This window comes from Opisthocomus hoazin, chromosome Z (assembly GCF_030867145.1).
Source record: "Opisthocomus hoazin isolate bOpiHoa1 chromosome Z, bOpiHoa1.hap1, whole genome shotgun sequence".
Taxonomy (NCBI): Eukaryota; Metazoa; Chordata; class Aves; order Opisthocomiformes; family Opisthocomidae; genus Opisthocomus; species Opisthocomus hoazin.
Genome location: NC_134454.1, coordinates 64444976 through 64460903, shown reverse-complemented (window position 1 = coordinate 64460903; position 15928 = coordinate 64444976). Strand labels below are relative to the sequence as shown.

The following is a 15928-nucleotide window of genomic DNA, read 5'->3' as shown; positions in this document are numbered from 1 at the left end:
GCATGGCAGCTTGCTGGGAAAAATACTCCCATTGTAGTTATTTTCTGTCACGGACTTCTGAACTGCGCAGGCACACGGTCAAGATGCAGCCCAGAGCGGCTGAGCACTGCGCGCTCACTTTGCTCAGCTTGTTTTCCACTGCAGCGCGTAGATGCGTCCTAACCTGCACGTTCACCTTCATGGGGTCACACGGGTGTAGGTGTTTGCGCACCCCTGGATGGAACGCACACAGACTGATCTGTAGTCAGGGTGTCTAGCAGCTCTGTAGTCCCAGTCATGATTTTTCCCATTTTTTTCAGCTGCACAGGTGTAAAAATTAGGCTTTGGCATACTGCTGTACTCCATTTTCCCCTTCTTTTTATTGGAACTCTGACAAAAACGAGGGTGGGGGTGGGGGGAGAAGAACACAGCGCAGGCAGACAGGAGAAACTCACAAAGGATTAAGTGTATTTGAGAAACTTCCCCTCTCTCAAAAAGTCCCTCACATGCATGTTAACCATAGTTGATTTTCAAGTTCAGAATGAAAATAAATGTCATCTTGTGTTAGTGGGTGTTATCTCTTGTGGTCGCAGGAAGCTCGTTTTAGGTGGTGCTTACGCTTTCCAAGCAACGTTTGTTCTGTTCGTAGAAACTCCAAGAGTCAATAATAAAGAACAGGAAGATGTAACTGACTTTTTTGTCCCCAAGTCTTTAAATTATTTTGTGTAAATAACCTAAACATTTTTTTCGTTTTGACTGTTTCTAGAATACAGTTCATACTCTGAACATTCTTACCAAGAAATGGCTCAGGGTTAAGTGGACAATGCTGCAGCTGATCCTTAAAATGGAAACTGAAAATGCTCATAGTTCAGTCCTGATTTAAATTCATCATGTGTATCTGACTTGATAATTTAATCATCTTTGTTTTGGCTTTGTGTACTGATTTCAGCTGGGGTAGAGTTAGTTTTCTTTCCAGTAGCTGCTGTGCTTTTGATTTGATACAAGAAGAATGCTGGTAACACAGATGGTTTTAGCTGCTTAGAAACCAAGGACTTTCTCCAGTCTCCCGTGTTCAGGTAATGAGCAGGTGTTCAGGAGCTGGGAGGGAGCACAGCCAGGCAGGTGGGCCAAGCTGGCCCATGGAAATATTCCTTACCATGGACGGCATGCTCAGTTTGGGAATGGGGGTTGGCTGGGGGGCAGGAATATTTTTCTTTGCTGTGAGTTCAAATCTTCTCTCTTCCGGGAGTTCAAACTTTTCCAGGAGTTTGGTCTTTTTTGGAAAATTCACAAAATTCACGAAATCTGCGAGTTCTGAGTCCCGTGATGGCTGCTGAGGGACTGCCTGTGAATCAGTGATCGGGCAGTGAGAAAACTGTGTTATATATAGTTTGTTTTGCATATCCATTATTGGTGGTGGTAGTAGTAGTAGTATTAGCATTATGAAGTCCTTTGTTGCCTTATTAAACCTTCTTTGTCTCAACCCACAAGTTTGACTTTTTGTCCATTTCTCCTCCCCATCCCGCTGCAGGGGGAAGAGAAGGGGTGAGCGAGCGGCTATCTGATTCTTCATTGCGGGCTGCCAGGTTAAGCCACAACACCTTGTTACAAATGAGTAAAGTAATATTAGAAAATGGGAGTATTTTTTCTGTAGAATTCAGGAGACATTGTGTGCAGGAAATAATTATGTAGCGAGTATGTGGGATTTTGTTTCTTTTTACCCACTGATATGATTAATAATTGCTCAGAGATTTGAAAAAGTAACCTAAATCTGGCCTTATCTGGAGCTTGAATTTTGATAGTCATCTTGCAGTCCATAAAGAAAGCAGAGCAAAGGTTTTGATTTATGAAATCTGTAGATTTTTTGAAGTTATTATTATTGTTTTCCTCTTTTTGTTGCTTTCTAGAGACAGTGGAAGGAACTACAGTGCTTTGCTGGCTTGTGTCTTTCACTATATTAATCATCTTTTTTGTAATACTGCATTTAAAAAAGAAGAAAGTTGTTTTCCAGCTTCTGTCTCAAAGAAAATTACCAACTAGTAAGCCCTTTGTGAAAGTCTACTCACCCACTTGCCTCAAATCAGGGCTCATTTGGTTTAAAAGTGAGTTCAAAGTGTCGCTGAAGTGATGCTTTAAAAATTAATGATGCAGCTTGCTACACTGGATTGCTTAGTGGAGTTGTAGAGTCTGGTGTCTTGTGCATTAGGGGGTCTTGGAGGCTTTGGGCTTTGACAGAGGCAGATTACTAGAAATATGTAGTAAATAAACAAGATGTTTATACTTGTGTACATTTGCTGGCCTAAGTTTAGGGCAGCACATTTTTTTTTCTGGAGGGGATAGGGGAGTTGCAAAAGTTGGCTTACAGTACACAGTAACTGAAGAGGTTTCTTGCATCAAGCAAAGTGTAATGCTCGGAGTAGCATTATCAGTCACGCGTTTGTAGAGGGGTACAAAATTCACCACATGCTAAGACTGGAAGTTTACATAGAACTATTAGAGGTCAGACCTAGGCAGTGTCTAAAATTTGTGGTATCCACAGTATCCAAATGCTTTTTTTGCAAAAGTGCTCACACTCAAACTCTTAAGTATGTGAATAAAAATATAAACGTGTCCATATAATGTACATTTAGAAGAGTAATGCAAAAAGCACTCGCTTGGCCTTGATCGCTCTTTCCTCCAGTGACTGTTCTCTGGCAGAGGCAAAAGCTCCGTAGCTTCACCTGCTGTGTGCCTTTTTGCCCACCTCCATCCCATTTAAAATCTTTCACTCTATGTTGAGATGTCATCTCTAGCCTTCAAAGAGACTGTAATGGTAACTGATACCTGTTAGAATTTTAGATGAAAACACAAAAGGCTTTGCTTTTTTTTTATCTCACTCAGTTTATGCCTGGGAGGATCTTGTAAACCATTGTGGTGCTATTTCCTTGTCTTCCTCCATATTCCCCTTGCCCTGCCCCTGCGGCTTCCTTGTCTTCCTGGATGCTACATCAGGGAGGACAGGAGGCCCTAAAACTGATGCTAGCCTCAGGTGTTGCTTTGTCTCTTTTTGCACCTGCTTATAAAGTGGCCTGTGGGAAAGTGTTGCTGTGTTGTGACTAATCTCGCATCCTTCTTTTCTCTGCTAGATCCACACAGGTTTACAACACCAGATAATTTGGCCATGCCAGCCCAGCTGTGTGCCACTGGATGAGAAACTCCTCCCAGAGCTACTTCAGGAGGCGGGATACGTTACTCACATGGTGGGGAAGTGGCATTTAGGGATGTACAGGAAAGAATGCCTTCCAACACGCAGAGGATTTGATACTTACTTTGGTAATGGTTAGATTTAACATGGGAAATAAATGTGGTGTTAAAAATGACGAGGAACTGCCTGATTCTTGTAAGAAAAGAACACTTACTAAGTGTGTAAGTAAATCAATACCTGGGCTTGCATGTTTCCAAAGTATAACTGCTTAAAATAAGAGAGTGCCTAATTGCACGCCCAAGCCTTGCAACTTATTGAAGAGAATATCATAATTATTAAGTGGCTCCAAAGAAAGCATTTCTCTCTTACAATCTGCATTTCGTTTGGTTTGATGATGATTAGAAGATTTAAGGTGTAGAGGTTGGTTTGTTTTTGTGAGTGTCTTTCATCTCAGTGTTTTGTGTTAGATCGGACAGTAGACATGGCTTGCTCTGCAAATAATGCTGCACTTCTAAAGGCTGATATTTTAAAGACAGAAATAGATGTCATACCACACTGTGTTCATTCTTTGTGAATAGAGCAGCATTGGTTTTGCAGAGCCTGTGGCAGGAAAGATGGTGTGAGAACCTCTATAAAACAGTATCCAAAGGGTCTGTTGCAGGGACTTGCAAGTTATGAAGTCAAACCCTCAGATTAAAAATTGCCAGAATTAGATTGTCCAAGTGTGAGTGTGTTACAAAGCAACTTGTAGCTACATGTTGTTTATTCTTCCTCTCACAAAGGCTCCTGTCCTGTATTGATTGGACGTTTACTAGTTTTGCACAAGTGCCAAAGAGGTTATGTGAACCCGTCTGCATTCAGTACCATGTGGAATGAGACGTACTGCAGGCAAAGTTGTCCATCTCCATTTGGTTGTTTTTCAGAGACTTTCTTTGAATGGAGAATTTCGTAACAGTTCACTGTCTTCAAAATAACTTTGCAAGCTGTGGATAGTACTGCTGCCCACTTACACAGCTGAGAAAGTAAGATACAGAGAAACTCAAGCTGAAGTCCATGTTCCTCTTGTCTACCTTTAGGTACTTAAATGAAGAGCCTGGCTGTACTACATGCCCGTTATAGGCAGTGGCAATCCAAACTTTAGGGGAAGAACTGTTCCCTTGGACTGTTTGTCTCTTTTGACTCTTCAGGGACCTTGGGCCATGGTTTCACAACTGGCTTAGGCTAATATATATGGGTTGTAATATAACATCTCGTTGCTTAAACATATATGCGTCCTCCTATCCCTTTGCAGGAGCGTGGGATCTTTTTGGTGGCATAGGTGTAGACAGGCTGGCGCTCCTGCTAAAATCTCACCTGGGGACCGAGTAGGCTCTTAATGCAGTGGCCTTAACACAGGCTGGCTCTGGATGTGGTTGCTGGGTGCCCAGCGTGACATTAATTTTCTGAGAATGTAGCAATTTAATATTCTATAATGTTCATGTAATTCCAGTAGATGTTGATTGCAATTAAGGGGCATTTGATTCCTTGGCAAACTTGACACAGTGTCTCCCCCAATGGGCAGCAAAAATGCAAAAATGCAACGTGCGGCTCTGAGTACCTCGATGTAGGCAGTCTGCCCACAGAACCCCTCCTTATGCTTTGAAACAAAAGCCATTTTTTCCTCCTAAACACATATTAGAAGTTTATATTGTATTTAAAACAGAACTCAATTCTTTCTGTACGTACTTTTTTGCTCAAGTAACTATATTTGAAGCTGCTGAATAAAAATTCAAGTGAAATTCCTCCATTTTGGGTTTTTGCCCCCATTTTAGTTTTGTTTTGCAGAACTTAAGAATATATTTTTGCGGATTCATCTTCTTTTATCAGGGCTTTGTGGAATAAATCTGAAATCTAATTTCCAAAATAGTGTTTACTGAGATTAAAAAAATTTTGCAGAGATTTTTTTCTGGTTGATAAAAAGTAGAGGCATTTAATGCTTAACAGGATAGCCCTTGACAGGAGCAAATCTAAACCTGTAGAATTTTTGCATATTTTCTTTTGGATATCTGTAAGTAATAGTGTCTTTTTCCCACCAGTTGGTGTCAGCAGTGGATCAGAAGTTACTTTACAGCTGATGTAAAAAATGCCTCATACTTGGATGTTTTTGAATAAATAAAAAAAAAATCCGAACTTTCCAAAAGAGAGAGGAATGTTATGTGAAAATCATACTAGCTAAAAATCAGAGTAATACATGGATAGGTCACTGCATTTGCTATCGTGCATTAGTTTAATGCTAATGTATTTGATATCAAGTTATGAATATAAATCATTGAACTACTTTCAAAGTGTTTGATGTTTTGAAATTACTACTTGCATTAGCAGTAAGAAGTCTATGAAGTATTCAATGTTGAACTACTTGGAGCTGTCAAGGGATGTGACTACAGATGGTCAAATGTTGGATGAGTGTTTCAGCTCAGAACCACTAAAGTTTTGACATTCATTTTTTACTTTTTTTCCCCCCTGTTGTATCTGTTTATATGACATTATGTTGGCCCACTTATTTGACATCTTTTCCTGTTCTAGGCTATCTTCTGGGGAGTGAGGATTATTATTCTCATGACCGTTGCATCCTCATCAAAGCAAAGAATGTAACGCGCTGCGCTCTGGATTTTCGAGATGGAGAAGAAGTTGCAGCTGGGTTTAAAAACATGTACTCTACTAATTTATTCACAGAAAGAGCTATACATCTTATAGCCAATCACAAAACCGACAAGGTACGGTCAGCAACTGTACTATAATAACTTTAGCACTAAAGAGTGTTTAAAAAAAGTTAATGAAAAATTGATAGAGAGACCTGTACTTGAGCTGCAATTTGGGGCTTTTCAGCAGGTTGCGTAGAGCTAAATGTGAGAGGTTGTGCTGGTAAAACTTGCTTTGTCTGCTATCAGCATCACTTTGGCTGCACAGCCCTGGCCTGCTGCCCTTCTCCATTTCTTTGTTTAATAATACAAGTAATGAATTTATAGAAATGATTTAGCATGTAGTTTGCTCTTCTAAAAAGAGAATGGAAAGTTTAATGGGAGGAGTTTCATAGAAAGAAGCTGTTAACAACTGTGTTACGAAGCAAAGGTACACTTGATGTTTTTCCACACCTTCACAAAAGTGCTTTTTCAAAGTTTTATTAGTTTGTGTTTAGAGATTAGAAGACAGAAGTATAAAAGAAATCAAAATACAGTGTCTGCAGCTGTTAGTGAATCAGGGCTTCTTTTGCTGCAGTAACTTTTGCATTTAGTACTTTATGTTCAACTAATTTACATTCTATCCCTTCTATCCCAGCCTCTCTTTCTCTACCTCGCTTTCCAGTCTGTCCATGAACCTCTTGAGGTCCCTGAAGAATACATGAAACCATATTCTTCCATTAAAGATGTAAAGAGGCGCCATTATGCAGGGATGGTGACTCTGATGGATGAAGCTGTAGGAAACCTTACTGATGCTCTGAAAAGATATGGTCTTTGGGACAACACAGTTCTTGTTTTCTCTACTGGTAAGTTAATTTAAATATTCTTTCAGTAATAACTTTTATACAGTGTCTAACGAACTGAGTGCAGAGATGTCTGGCCCCTCTGTCCTTCCTCCATATATTTTCTAACTACAGAAGACTGATTAAAGTGAAACAGGACTTTATACCAGAAGGAGCAGTTCCTCTCCCCACTCTTGTATCTTTCTGAAGCATTACGAAAACAACTCTGTAGATGTGTCTGTGCAAATGGGTGATATTACTATTGGAGTAACAACAGCGTTGTAAAAACTGAGGAGTGCAGTGAAGTTGGAGGCATCTTACTTGCCACTGAGGTTACTGAAGATCTGTCACAATTGAATCCTTACGGAGAGCGATCTACCAAATTCTTTTGTCCTGAGCTATAGGTAGCTGTCTGATCAGTCTACACACTGCCACATGTTGCCTGAAGCACGAACAGCCAGACAGCAAGGAGTTTGAAACCAAAACTCTTGCTTTCCCATACTTTCATGCAACACGTAGTTTCTGTCTTCTTTGAAATACTCCACTAGCACCTTACTCCCAGGAAGCAAAGGTCTGTTAGTAAAAATTCTTAATATGTGATGACACAGTCTTGGGTGCCAAACTACAGGCTAAGTTTTTGTATGGCACATAATCTGGTGTCTAGACGATCAGGATAATGCAAATAATACATTAAAAAGTAGTCTTCCTTGTTTCTAAACTAGGAATGAAACAGAACAGTTTTGAAATACAACTGCTTGTCAGAGTTTCAGAAACATAGTTGTTCTTGTTTGCTCGGGAGTGGAAAGTAGCTCTTTTGCCTAGACTTTACATATTAGGGCTGTCAAAAAGGCAAATTAATTTTCTGTGAACACTTAAACACCCCACCCCTCCACCACCCCCTGCAACAATGACCAAAAAAACACCCCCAATCTCCAAGTTTTGATAAAAATGGAGTGATGTGTTTTGAGTTGAGCAGCTGCTTCCTTATAGCACTTGGAATCTTGGAATTTCATTTTGAGTCCAAACCTGTTTGCCTTGTGGTATTACATTTGTGTCCAGGTTTTGGCTCTAACAGGACTCGATAACTCTTTTATGCCTCTTTCTGTTTGCAGTGTTTTCAGATTTAGAACTAAAAGTAAGCAAAGCCATATGGAAAACGATACCAATATTTATTCCATATGGAAAAAATCCAGTCTTTGCTGATGAGGTCCTGGTGGAGCTATTTCAGTAATGTTTGTTCAGTACGTTGTGGAATAAAATTAAAGACATCTGAGTTGGAATTACAGGGTAGGACTGAATTAAAAAGACATATTCATTTTTTTTGTTAGAAAACATTTATTTCCAAACAATGACAGTATACTCTGCTTTTAACAGCGGTTATCTTGCAATCAATTGCAGATATATTTCAACAAGAGTCAAACAGTCAGGAGAATCCAGTGTCTGCCCTATCTAATGGAACTTATCTTGAGTTAATTGACATTTTAAATTGCCAAGAGTGGAATTAAATATCATTGAAATGCAGTGAAATTGTGCCTAGATCAAGCAGGTCAGGAGGCAGTGATTCAGGTTTTTTCAGTGTTCTCTTCACTTCAAACAACTATTCTTTATAGGCACAAAATATAGCATGCATTGAAGACCTGGTTTCCAAAAAACAAATGTTGAAACCATTTAGCATTAAAACGAAAAAGGCAATAAGAGGCAAACAAAAAGAAGTGTGAAATCTATTAGGCTTTTCTGTATTATATTTATTGCTTTTGCAGATGGTGTGTTTTAAAATGGGCATTAGAAAGTGGCTGAAATGAAACACAAGAGGGTCTGCAGTTGAGCATCTTTTGCAGAGAGTTGTGCTATGTGAGAGCTCTCTGCCCAGCTTTCAAGTCCTTTGTAACTGGGAGCCTTGGTGTGCCCTGGTAACTATACTGTGGATATATACTTACAGTATGATATTACATTCAGCTCTTGAGGGAATGCCTGCTTGAGGAAGCTGTGCTCCTTCTTCCTGCCCCAAGTGCTCTCCTGGGACTGGGAGACCCTCCTCTTTCTTGGTATGGCAAGAGATGCATTTTCCTCTACAATCAGGAATGCTCTCCAAGAGAGTTCTACCCATGTTGTGGGGTTAAGAATAATTTTAAGGATTTAAATGAAGACTGCAAGGGAGAATCTAGGAAAGGATAAAGTGTGTCCATAATTTTAATGAGCAGCATTTATGTGTCTCCTCACCATAGTAGTTAAAGACATGGGGTAGTGAAAGCCCTCTCTGTTTTTTTGTAAAGCTGTGTGGTTTGACAACTGCAGTGTTGGAAACCTGTAGCGAAAGAAGAAGTGAAGATTTTTACAGTAGATTGTACTAGATTCATTACTATTCTACTTCATTACTATTGCTTAGTTGCAGTCAGAATTCCCACTTGGATGTCTGCGTCTCTCACTGCTTCAGAATTCCCCCCCCCCCCGAAATAATCTGCAAGTGATCACTTGCCATTATGTGCTGTAGCAAGTAGCATTGCAACAAACATACAGTCTTCAGGTTGATTACTTCATTGTGAAGTGTCAACCCCAAAATCAGAGATCTCTTTTTAGTGGGTGTTCATTGAAATACTCTAGATCATGATATAATCTTTGCTCTTGTGGTACATTTCTTTTTATTAAACTCTCCCGTGTTTTTTGCTTTTTGTATATGTTGTGGCTCAACCAGGATTGCCTCGAAAATGTGCCAGTTGGTAAATGGATACACTGCACGTTTTAAAAGGGCCATGTAAAATGGGTAGAACAACTTCAGCACCTCTTTAAGGTGACCTGATAGAGACACCAAGGCATAAATGAAGTAATCTGGTCATTAGCAAAGTCTGACACCATCAGTATATCATGTAATTCAACATCTCTGGTGTCTTTTTGAACATATACACAAGCTATTTCTACAGGTAAATAAGAAAAAGATGAACTAGTTTAATGGTATGTAGTGTTATATTTGTGTATCAGCTAATAGCTGGAAAAGACTGTATGGAGCAACTTTTATACTGTAGATACAATTAGGTCTACGCTAAGGAGATCAGTGGTGAAAATGAAGTCATTACCTGTTCAAGCAAAACAGCTAAAAACTGGTGCAGCACTGTCTTGGGTACCCATGGCCTTTTATCCACTTGAAATCAAAAAGAATGAGACATAGGGTTTATTTTTCTTTTTAGGAAATGTAAGAGACTAAAACTACCAACTTCCCTGAAGAGGGCCTTGATTTAAAATAAATAAAGGTCATAAAAAGCATTCAAGTGGTACAGATTTACCTTAGCATTATTAACACTGGCTTAGAGTCCAAATTTTGCTTCAGCTATAGACCTATAGTTTGAGGTAGTAAGTGGGGATTTGCTGTAAATACCATGTGTTTATAGTTTCTGCAACATATTACAAGTAATTTTGGTGGAAGCTTGCCAGCATTAGAGCAAAGGAATTTGATCTCTAATTTCAGTTCTGTGTTAAAGGTACTATCTTTTGCTTTATTTAACTTTCAGCTTTTTAATATAATAAACAATTTTGGAGCAAAACTCCTTACTGCTCTTTCTTCAAATGTCTGCTAATTCTTAAATGTGTATTAGCACTGTAGTATCTGTTAGTTGCCATTAGAGGGCTTTGAACAGTAAAATATGTGGAACTTTTTAAGCCTTGGTTTACACTGCGAAGAGAAAACCACATAAATCCTTTCCATAATGGAGCATGTGACAGTGATGACTTTTCACTCCAAAAGAAGGTCTTTTTATCATTTTAGAATTATGATTAATAAAAGCACAGATTGTTTTGGACATGCTTACTGATATCTCGCTCTCTCACACCCCTAGATTTTTTTCCCACCAAATTTCATATTACCCTAATAAAGACTTGTTCTTCAGCCTCGAGGTTTTAATTTTTTTTCATTCCAGCCAGCGTATTTTGGCTTTTGTCTGATAAAATGTTGGGGTTTTTTTTTTCCTGTTTCCAGCTCCTACTTCGGTAGAAACCAGCTATCTGACTTTCAGTGGTTCCCTGAGGGCAGTTTTTTGACTTCTCCCTGATGTCTTTGTTCCTGAATGAACTCCTGCTCCTTCTCTTTTGCTGGTAAAGGACATCAGAGAGACCTCTAATTGCAGATTGTCCAAGGCAACTGAAGGACAGCTTGGTTAGAGCGATTATTCTCTGGCTGTGGTGTCAGAGGTGCTGATTTTGAAGGTTGTGTTGACAGATTTTTTTAGTAAACATACTCAGTTACAGATCTGAAGACCTGCTTTAGCTGGTTTTGTCAGGAGGTTCTGAGAGTTTCAGTGCATTGCCTGTGAGGATCGTTGCCTGGGCATCTACTGCCTGAGCACCTGCAGCTTTCTAAGAGGAAGTAAGCACAGGCATCTTAGCTACAAGCGCCTTCAATCAAGCTAGTTATTTGAGCCCATATATTCCCAAATATTGCTTTTCTATTTCTTGATTATTTACACTTGTTATTATACAGGCAAAAGTTGTGGATGATCCATGTGCTTGCATTGTTCAGAGTTGTTGTATGTCAATGATAAATAGTGAAGGGTTCATGTGGATGGTGTTTTATACTCCACTGTTGGCTTTTATTCTTTTTTTAGACTTTTTCCACATTAAAGTATGGGTGGTAAGAATAATTTTTTTAGAAATAAAAGAATATCTTCTCTACCATTTGATGCAGATAATAGCAATGAGACATCTAGACAATTTTGTAAAAATATATTAGCAAAGGCTGAAATGTTATCTTATGATGGAAATTAATTTCAAAATGAAAATTGAGAAGATGTTGATAGTCAATATATTGATTATTGCCACCCCCCACCCCCCCAGTTTTAAAATCCTGTGAAAACCCAAAGTGTTTCGTAGGAAATGTTTGCTTATTTTTGCTTTCTAGCATTAACCCCTCCATGCAAAACCTAATACTCCAAACCCGACTTCCTGAACTGAAGGTGACCTTGTGCCAGAGACACTTGCTTTTTTTTTGCTTTGTGTTTAAAAATTCCAGTGTAAGTGGAATCTTGAGTTTTTCTTCCTGTTTTAGCAAATGCCAGTGCTTAAAGTGAATTTGTAGATGAAACTCAGAAGTTAATTTTGCCCAGAGTCACAAGGTGGCTATTTTTGTGTAAAACTTTGACTTAAGCATGCTAATACTTATCCTAGCAAATTTTTTTTCAGACTGAGGTGAATGCTGAAGACAGCTAATTTTACACGTTAACAGCATTTAATAATTTCCCACAGCTCTCAGAAAGTTGTCTTAAACTATGATTACTATTAAACTATACTGGTTTGTTCTCCGCAACAGTGTTTAAGAAGCCATTATTCTTTGTGTCAGAATCTTCTACACCCAAATCAGTGGTCAGGTTCAGTGCTCTGCCACTGGGACAAGTCCAAAGTTTTCTCGACTATGTCTTATTTAACTTGCTTATTGCAGACATACAAACATTTTGTCAGGTTGTTCCCATTGTTCTTAGGTTAAAATTTCCTTCTGTGTTTCTCTTGTATTTAGTGATGGTGAATGCTAGTGTAGACCTGACACAACAGGGTCTGTAACTACTGAGACCTGTTTAATTATTGAGACTGCTTACAATGAAACCAGTCGCCTGAAACTGTCTGCTCTAGGATTGCTCCTATCATGAAAGCTGTACTGGCAGGAAAAAAAAAAAAAAAAAGAAAAAAGAATTCAATAGGATGAAAAATGACATTGTTCATGCAGCTTTTGTAGGGCTAAATTTGTAACTATTGGAATCTTGTGTACATCAAATGCATCTTTTTTCCATGAAATCACCCCCACTCCTCCCCCCTTTAGAAAAGTCAGGAGAAAAAGAGAGAGTTCTGGTGAGTTACGAAAAAACATAGAGGTTGATTTATCTGAGCACAACTCAGTAAAATTTGCTCTCTAAATGCTCAGTAAAGTTGCTCAGCAAATGGTGCTCGGATGCAGGAGAGGTATTATGTTCCCTTAATGGAAAATAAAAGCCCTGTGGGTGTATTTAAAGCACAACAAGAATTACATTAGCAGCATTTTATAGTAGAAGATGTAGTTTTCTGTTTCTGTTGTCCCTCTCATGGAAAGGCTTTCAGTAGTTCTTCCACTGCACACACAAGAAGATCTGTATTAAGCACTGAAAATATAATAATGCAGCTACACTCTGAAGACATTTTTTTGAGTGGCTTTTCTGCTGCTTATATTGAACCTTCAAGGTTACTCTTTCCACTGAGAGCCTACAGCGTTGGGCTGAAGTATACAGCAGATGTTTTTTCATCAACTGATCTTAACCCAATGATTTTGGTTTGTTTCGTTGGAAATATGTTTCATGTTAGCCATCAGAGGGAGTGTGCCTGCGTTTCTGTCACACTTGCAGCAGGATTGAAAAACACAGCAACAAATGGATTGTTCAGATGCAATGTGGGGAAGCAGGGAAGAACTGGAGTTCAAATTAAGGGCAAAGTTATTCTCTAATTCATGCTGCGAGTCTCTTATCCGCAGTGTAGATCTCTGCTGTGTATTCTGTACGCTTTTTTTTCTTTTTAATGAAACCTCAATGGGAGTTCCGCACTTGGAACATGTACAGAATAAGCATTATTCATGCTGTGAAGATCAGAGGGGAGAAATTTTCCCCAAATGTGATCCTTTACTGCTATTATCGACAGCATTCTCTGTTTAGCTGTGACTCACAACCATGGGCTTAAATCTCACAAAGGAGGGGCTCTGAAGCCCTGTTCTGTGACCTCGACTTTAAGCAAGAATGTTAGAGGTCAAAAATGAGATGCATTTACAGAGCTGTGCATTGAAGCTGTCTGGTGCTTGCTCGTATTGTGTCTGGCACTAGTAAGTGCTATTTAATTCCCTTTCATATATATGAAATTCACCCAGAAAATTAAAAAAGATTTAAAAAAACCCCAACCAACAGCTAACTGCCTGCTTGTTTTATTGACATTGGCAACTGATTGTAGTGTTACATCCAAACTTCTGTGTATGAGAATTATGCATGTAGACTTGTCTCCTGCTTATATCCATCACTTAATTTTTAAATAAATACATGTTAAATGGTATGTAGTGGTACCATGTCCGCTAAGTAACTGTGGGCATTTTAGACTATTGTTTCAGTATTGCTTGTAGTGCCCCTTCTTTGCTTTTTATTACTATGAACTATTGACAGCCTCCATAATTTCAATAGTATTTAAAACAAAATCATACAAAGCCCAGTTTTGCATTATGGAAAAGAGATGCTGGCACTTCATGTAAACAAAACTGCTGGGGTTTGGCTTTTCTGTAGGCTCCCCATCAGAAATAGACAACAGCAAGAAAGGTATAGGACTATGGGCTTCATCCCATATTCTGTCCTTTGTTTATCTTTGTCTAAGGTTGTTTGTATGTGGCATGTTACTCCTTTTATTTATTTTTAGTTGCAAACTCCAGAAATCTGCTTTGTAGAAATATTGTAAGTAGTGTGAGTCACTTCATTGACGTGCTCTGTTTTCAACAATACAGGGACAGTAACGTTGTTGAATTGGCTTCTTAAACTCTGTAAGTGACATATGAAATAATTTCGCAGTTAACTTTTAATACACTTTCTAGTTCTGCTTCAGCTGGTTGGACCCTCACACTGACCTCCATATGGTTCTGATTAAGTATAAGAGCGTGATTGCTCATAAAGCCCCAGCCCTTCAAAGGAGCACTAGACATGTAACAAATGTTTACAGAATCAAACTGTGGATGAATTGGATATGCCATCTTGCTTCTGCCATCTTTTTCTATTCTTGTTACATACATTATTACTTAGTTGTTTTGGAATAAAGGAACCTATATGGTCACTAGTATTCAAGTTTGAATTACATTTTGTGTTTAAAATGCAGCATTACAATGTCAGAGAGAAAAATAAAAAACTCAGTATTGGAAAACAAAATCAGAATTACACAAAGGAGAGAAAGAAGCATGATATTCTGTCATCCAGTTTAGTGATTCATACTGGTTTGGATCAGTGAGACAAAGGTGGTTGAAAATCTGTCCTCAATCTGTAGTTCCTGTAGTTCATCCTCTGTTAAGGGCCTTGTGCTGCCTGGCTGATGGTTGCACAGTGGTAGGATAATTTTAGATGCTGTGAGATTCAGGATTAGAAGTGTGTTTCTGTTGTTGCTGTTTACAACTCATTGTAAAATCTCCTAATGCAGTAGCACAACAAGAAAAGGGGAGAAAGTCCCAAAACTATATGAGTTTGAGTTTCTTTTTAAGCTTTCATCAATCTGAGCTCAGGTGTTGCACAGTGGAAATGTATCAGAAACTTGAGGAATGGGAATGAATTTCCTTCTTCCTTATTTTACTAGGACCCAGTGGTATGGTTTCCTGTCCATTTCCCTGATTTCCTGTCTTAGGTATCCAAATGGTGAAATGTCTGCCGCTTTCTGTGGGAGACTGTTTCTAAGATAACACCGCAGGTGATTTCAAAAAGACTTAGAAAAACTTTCTCTGTTTTTCCTCACAACTCTTACTTGCATGACTTTTAGTATTTCTTCCTTGTCCTCTATGTTCTTTTAGACTACCGCCACGAATTTACATATATATTGGGTACTATTAAATTATCAAATACCATTAAAGATACTAAATATAAGACATAGCCAAATATATGCCATTTGCTGATCAACTAGTTTCTTAACCAACATTCAAGACCCACCTGGACGAGGTCCTGTGCAACCTGCTGTAGGTGACCCTGGTTCGGCAGGAGGGTTGGACTAGATGACCCACAGAGGTCCCTTCCAACCCCGAACATTCTGTGATTCGGTGATTCTGTGATTAGCAAAGGAGACAGATACAACATCTCTTTTGTATATTGCCCTTATTCTTTTAAAACCTACATTTCTTCTGTAGTCAACCCTTGAACTTTGAATGTGCAAGAAAAAGAGGAATACTGCTTTAGTATCACCGGAAACCACTCAGCGAGTGCATATATACTAAGTCTGTCACATAGAGCACAAATGTTTTTTAATATCAGCTATTATGTTTTATTAGAATAGCTTGATTTTATAGAATCACAGGATGGTTTAGGTTGGAAGGGACCTTTCAAGGTCATCTCATCCAGCCCCTCTGCAATGAGCAGAGACATCTTACACTAGATCAGGATGCCCAGAGCACCATCCAGCCTAACCTCAAATGTTTCCAGGGGTGGGGCATCTACCACCTCTCTGAGCAACCTATTCCAGTGTTTCACCACTCTCATTATAAAAAGTTTCTTACTTGTATCTAGTCTGAATCGACCCTCTTTTTGCTTAAAACCATT

General features: G+C 38.9%; 1 protein-coding gene across 1 annotated transcript in view; it reads left to right on the top strand.

Moving 5' to 3' along the window:
- Positions 1-15928, top strand: part of ARSB (arylsulfatase B) — a 68645-nt gene that overhangs the window by 783 nt on the left and 51934 nt on the right. The window contains exons 2-4 of the mRNA XM_075410682.1: positions 3105-3291; positions 5726-5916; positions 6479-6686. Of these exons, the coding sequence (XP_075266797.1) occupies positions 3105-3291; positions 5726-5916; positions 6479-6686 (586 nt within the window). The remainder of the gene's footprint in view (positions 1-3104; positions 3292-5725; positions 5917-6478; positions 6687-15928) is intronic.